Consider the following 6,937-nt stretch of genomic DNA (forward strand, 5'->3'; position numbering starts at 1 on the left):
ATAAATGTTGTTGAGCATCCGGGTCTCATATTTGCAGTGGATGGAGTGATTTAGCGTGCAGTGGTTCAGCAACTTCAAAACAATTGAAAATATAAGGACGGACGCGATGTATTGGATAAATATTACACTCACCACAAATAAAAATGAGGTTCATTTCGGTGGCGGTGGTGCGCGCGCACCTTCCTCACACACGCACATACACACGTCCAGACTATTGAAAAGTGAAAGTGTGATGTTGTCTGTACCTCACATGACTGTGCATAAGTTACAGGCAATGCTAAATCAATTTACAAAATAACATCACACAACACAACTTCTTTGTCGTGTCAACTTAGTATATATATATAATTCAAATATTTTGTTTTTTTATTTCTGCTAGCCCATAAAATAGCGCTAGGCTACTATCTATTGGTCAAAATTCACGTGATCCATCTTAACGGTTTGTTTTGGTGTGTGTGTTTGTTTTTCCTTTCCTGTAAGTGAGAATAACAGGTTATCACAAACAATTTAAATGTTATATTTATAAATAAAGCGCAACTGGTTATTTATTTTGACTGTCGTCACTTGAATTTAATGCTACAAACGATTATTAACTATTTTAATGTTAATCAGACTTTTGTTCCCTATGGGACCAGGGAAGCGCGTGCACTGTCAGACACTGTGCATCAGCCATCGTACAGTCAAATAAATATGATATAAATAAAATGATTGAAACATAGAGACATACAGTAGTAGGCCTATTGCTGTCAAAATAATAATAATAATAATAATAATAATAATAATAATAATTTGCAGTCTGCATTGACAAAAACGAATGTAACTTATATTATTATTATTATTATTATTATTATTATTATTATTATTATTATTATTATCGCTCTTGATGTTGTTTGCCATTATGGGCGGGTTTATACGGTTGAGTATGTGTATCCCTATTTGTTATTGGAATTTATATAGACCAATACCTCAAGTGCACCTATGTGCTCAAATGTGCTTCAAGTAAGCCGAATTGACTGGCAGAAAACAGGAAACAAAGGAAACCACGGTAATCAAACAAATCGGCTAAAGTTGTCCTCACAGACTCACATACAAGCCTTTAGTACAAGTGTAAGTCCGCGTGCCGTGAATCTCCTCCTTGAGAGACTGGAGGTTAAATGAGACTCCTTCTGTTGATCAGAGAGCCGTCGTTTATCCTTTCTCTCGGTTACTATTCCACACGTTTCAGCTTCATTAAACTCACAAAAGACAAAGGAAATAAAAAAGAGAAAGAGGTGGAGTGAAAAAGAAAGTAAACAAAAGACTCCCCCTTTGCAGACACTCGCATAAATGTCACTGTTTATACACTTTATGACTCGCCTACTTAACATGAAAAACACTTTCGCTGCAAGATCTGGCGCTTTAAAAAAAAATCTCTGGACAAAAGTCAACCATATTATTTCAGCCCTCAGAAAAGGGAGAAAGACAAGTGCTTTATATAAAAAGAGTGAGTTTCATTGTAATTCATAGACTTGTTTAAAATGGCATGCTAAAAAGGCGAAGAAAAGAGTCGACATTAATGGGCACAGATGCCCTCGTGAAGAGCCGGCCTATGTATGCATTATAGCTTTTGTAAAATGGAGTTAAACAGTTTAAAAGGAGGGTTAACTCAATCCATCAAACTGACTGAAAATTGTGAAGAAAATTCAAAAACCATATGGCCTCCAAACGTTTGAGTCCTTTTTGTGCGGTGGGACACACTTGTCACAGTATTGAGAGCCGCGGGAGTCTGTGCATGCTCCATTGTCACTTGTCACATCAGGGAAGACTGCTCATTTGTCCCCAGTTTTCATGCTTTACGCTAAAAATTATAGCCTCGTCCCTTTTCAAAAAAGGATTATATAGCCCTAGAGAAACTGGCCCAAAACCTTGTGTTTTTGTGGCATCTTCTCTTTTTTTCTCCCCGGACCAGATTTGTGTTTCTCACATAAATTTCATTCAGAATAGGAAAACACACGTTGCAGGGTCAAGAAGGCAGGTTACGCTTTAAAATGTGAAAGGATAAACGATGCTGAGACGGGAAAAATGTTTTGTATATCTTCTGAAGTGAAAACAATAGAATAAAGCGCGTTGGTAGCTTGTTTTTAAACAGGTTTTTTTTTCTTTAAGACTCGCTCAGATTCTGCTAACTTCGACAAATAAAAATAACTTTAAAATAAATAAATACTGGAAACACTGCCATGTTTTAGTTTGGGTTTCGAGTTGGTAATAAGACCGATATAAATACAATACAGTACTTTATTTTCCAAAACATATCATCAGCGACGTTGAAGATAGACCTACTCTTTATTGTGTTATACTATATGCTCGGGTAGTGTTTATGGGAGCGAGCGTTTTACTTCTGGCCTACTACTACTGTAATAACTGCGAGGAATACTGAGAAAAGCGATGTTTATTTCCATTTTATATACATACACATTACATTGGTTTTAAATAGTGTCCTGGTTTTAAAAAGGCACTTACAGGCATACAAAACCTAGGAAGTCTATTAAAATGTAAATTACTTTATTGTATTCAAACAGATGAATATAATCCTACCTAAAGTAAATAGACAGTTTTTTTTATCACTGCAATTGACGTCTTCTTTTTATTTTGTCGATGCCTTTGTCTGAAAATTTATTATACATTCGTCTATCAAACGCAAACCTTTTTGTTGTGATTTAATTTCCCTTTCATGCAATGCTGAATAAATAAGGAATACGGTGTGTAAATGTATTTATATGTAAGCACCCTATATGTACACACACGGACACACGCATGAGCAAATCAAGGGTGTAGGCCTATACAGAGTGTGAATTCAAAGTAAATAGCCGATATGACATAAATTTGAGCTAAAATAAAAATAAATAAATGCTATAATAAAACAAAACATGCATTTCCATAACATGCAAAAGTCGAAAAATGCTGTAGCATAATGAACGCAATAAAATACAGTAAATGAGGTTACTAACAATGAGTGTATCTGTATGAATCTTGGTGCGTGTGTGTGCGTGCGTGTTTGTACTTGTCTGTATTCACTAGTGTGTTCATATTTTTCTTTCTGTATGTGTGTGTATGTGTGTTTGCGTAAGCGAGAGAGATCGAGAGAGAGTGTGTGTGTGTGTGTGTGTGTGTGTGTGTGTGTGTGTGTGTGTGAGTGTGTGTGTGTGTGTGTGCGTAAGCGAGAGAGGGAGAGCGCGCAAAAGAGAGCGTAGGCTACAACACGCACAAGTGAGTTGCAGTCCTGTATCATTCGGTAGACACGCGTTATGTAAAATATTCTTATTGCTTTTACTGGAAACCACTTCCTTGGTAAAATGCTGATGACATGATTGATATAGCTGTCGTCGCATACCGTTACACCGTTCATGCTTGCTGTGATATACTTTTGTTTATTTTTACGTCACTGTGAATTCAATATAATTGTAGGCTATCACTTAACAACAGCAACCGCTGCAAGAGTAACAACAGCAATAATGATGATAATAAAGGTTGTTGCCGCGTTCCTTATCACAGTCATTCAAACAATAATCAATCAGTCGTCGACATCAATTTCCACGTCCTCGTCCTCGTCCTCCGAACATTCTTTACTTGTTGTGTTGTCAGTATATGGGGACAGCGGAGACAACCGCAGTTTGTTCGAGATGTCCTGCTCATGGCTAGATAGCGTCGGCGACTCGGACCTCGGACGTCCCAGTGTTCCGTTGGCGCATTTCTCGAGGTCAGCCAGTTTGGCCATTTTCTCCAAAGGTACTGAACCCAGCGCCTTGGCCGACTCCACGTCGGCTTTCATTTCTTCCAAATCACGCTTGAGTTTGGCTCGGCGGTTTTGAAACCATGTGATGACTTGGGCATTCGTTAACCCCAGTTGCTGGGCGATTTGATCTCGGTCAGCAGGAGACAAGTATTTCTGGTATAGAAATCTTTTTTCAAGTTCATAGATCTGATGATTAGTGAACGCCGTTCTTGACTTCCTTCGCTTTTTTGGAGTGTTCCGTTGACCAAACAAAGTCATTCCGTCCCTCCCTGTGAAGGTGCACATGTCATCAAATTAATTATGTTCATATTTTCAAAGATATTCACATAGAAGCATATTAATATTCTAATAACGACTGGGTCTGCATGGTTAGGAGTCTGGGCCTGTCACTGGCATGAAAGAGAACGCTCCAAGTGATTACACAAAGCGAAGCGTCACAGAATTCAACATGAATGTGCTCTCATAAATAGCCTTCTTTTCTCATTTTTAACCGACTTTGACTAAGCGTGATATTGTGCTTTAACAATGAAAAATATTTAGGGTATTAAAATATTGCTATTATAATTCACACGCAAACGGACCCACACTTCCTGTGTGTTTTCTTATTCTGCGCGCAGGTTTTATGCTGACAGCTGTGGAATTTCTGTCTTTATGATTGTAAGGCAGGGACTAACATTTTCAGTCCAATTTTCTCTTTCAACAACATGCATGCGTCTTGTTTAAAAAAAAAAAAAGATATAGCATTTGTTGTTCTTATTTCAAGATGTTATAAATGGATCATACCGGCCTACTGAAAATATCAAATAAGCTTCATGGAAATTATTTATGTAGCTAAATGTACATCCATTGTTTGATGTGCAGCTCTAGGTATTTATCACAATATAACCTACAAAAAATATAATATTTGTTTAAAAAAATAAAAACATAAAACAGGTTAATGCACGACTTAACTTTTAGATCGTTTCCCATGTCAATGTTTTTAAGCTAAATAATTATAATATCATGTGTGATATTGCATTATATTGAATTGCTGGCATTTTAGCTTTGTAATCAATTGCAAACACGTACCTTCAGCCGCCTGAAGAACACTCACTTCTAGTCCTTTGAAGGTTTTGCTGGCTAGCTCCTCCAGGGCGCAAAGTGGAGACGTCTGGGAGAGAAGTGGCCGACTGGACAGGGGAAGACCCGGTGGAGGGTGTTTTTCTGCCGAGGAAATAAGGTGCGCTGTCCCGCAAATTGTATAACTTCGCTTGACCGAGGGTTTGTTGAGAATGTCCTCGATGCTGAATGGCGTGAGCGGTTTGTTGGAATTTGCTGGCGGCGGAAGATGATCCAACGGACTTCGCCTTCTCTCTTCAACGGCAGCGCATTTCGCGTCCTCCTTTGATGTCATAATTTGCTACTGTTACTTTGACTGACTTTGAGAAATATCAATAAAATATTATTCGATTTAGCAAGAAAAATGTGTCATAAAATAGCTTGATGGTGCTCGAAAAGCCGTTAGATTATAAATACTAAATCAAACAGCATTTTTTCGGTTTTGTCGCATGGTTGGATATCTATGAAGTCTCATTTTAAGTCCTGCATTTCGACTTTCCTAGTCCCGGGTTCTTCTAGAAATAATCTCCACGACGTGTGGCAATCCGAGAGAGAGTGGTACTTCCTTGAAAATGTTGAAGCCCAAGGAGTCGCCGCAATTGACTATTACTAACAAGTTATTGTTGATTGGGAGGTAATCAATTATCTCCAGTGGCACTTTCGCCCTCCGTCTTTCACTCTTTGACTATGTTGCAGTCCAATGCAGGCTTTTGCAAGTAGGGAGCCCCATTAATTAGAAGGCATGGCCAGGAGGAGGAGTCGAGCTGAATTATACTGCTTAATGCTCTTGTCATTTTCTTCTAAATTAGTCGCTTGGCCATACACCATTGCTTCAATGTGTAAACAGGAACGAAAATAAATTGCGTTTTCGATTTTTAAATAATAATAGTTTTTTCGATAAAACTTTTCGATTTTTTTAACACAACTTCAGAATTTCTAAGATGTATCTCGGTGGGTCCATTTTCGCCACATAGAGGTACAATTTAAAGAAAAAAAGAGAAGAGGATTCACACTTAAAACACGTTCATGGACAAAATAGATTTCATACAGGTTTGGGCAATTTGACGATCACTTTCTTGGCCACTACCTTCAACAGAATTATCAGCGAGTAGTGCAGATGATAGGCTCCTATGTTTTATCAATGTAATACAGAGTCAGGTAGTATATCAATGCTGCTAATACTTCTGACGGTGAGCGAGGCAAGGAGAGAGGGAGAGGGAGAGAGAGTGTGTGTGAGAGAGAGAGAGAGAGAGAGAGAGAGAGAGAGAGAGAGAGAGAGAGAGAGCGAGAGAGCGCCCCTCAGCTCAGCTAAATCTTCTGTGCCATAATTCAAGTGCAAAGGGCCACCTTACATCACCAGTAAGATATTTCATCTCCTGTAAAGTCCCCTGCTGTTCGTGTCCTTGCTTTTTTCGTTCCTCTGCTCTTTGTTGTGAATATGCTTCCCACATCCACTGTCTGGATAAAAATATTTTGGTACTTTAGCTGATAAATATTCGATGGCTTGGGTTTCTGCATACATCAAAATTTCACTTCAAATTTCACTGCATTTCGTTGATGTGTCATTTTGAATTTTAGCTATTAATTACCGCGTCTTTTGTACTGTGAGTGCAATATAATGCACACACGTAATGTAGCTGTTGTCGGTTTTAAAAAGAATGAAAATTAAACGCGGTATGTGGTATGGATACACGTGCTCTTTTTAAAAATGTAAAATAAAGCAGGTCAAATATTTCGGTTTAAATGCAGACATGTAGTACAGCAATGCACAATGTAGCTGTTTTAGACATAATCTAGACTAAGATACCCATACAAATAACCATCAAAATATAAATTTACTCACAGAAAGAAAGACAGACAGACACATGTGGAAATTACGATGTGAAGATGACGAAGATGATGATGATGATGATGATGATGATGATAATAAGAATAACAACAGCAACAATAAAAATATTAATAATAATCTCCAGCGACGATATTATTTATTATATTTATATTTATTATTTCGTAATCATCATCATCATCATCATCATCATCATCATCATCATCATCATCATCATATGA

General features: G+C 37.8%; 1 protein-coding gene across 1 annotated transcript; it reads right to left on the bottom strand.

Moving 5' to 3' along the window:
• Window positions 1–3,550: 3,550 nt before the first annotated feature.
• Window positions 3,551–5,165, bottom strand: lbx1b (ladybird homeobox 1b). Its single transcript, XM_061233199.1, has 2 exons — window positions 4,841–5,165; window positions 3,551–4,041 (listed from the first exon to the last, which is right to left on the bottom strand). The coding sequence occupies exons 1-2, from the start codon at window positions 5,163–5,165 to the stop codon at window positions 3,551–3,553; spliced, it is 816 nt and encodes a 271-aa protein (XP_061089183.1).
• Window positions 5,166–6,937: the final 1,772 nt, after the last annotated feature.

The sequence above is a fragment of the Conger conger genome, chromosome 2, assembly GCF_963514075.1.
Source record: "Conger conger chromosome 2, fConCon1.1, whole genome shotgun sequence".
In the NCBI taxonomy this organism is placed as follows: Eukaryota; Metazoa; Chordata; class Actinopteri; order Anguilliformes; family Congridae; genus Conger; species Conger conger.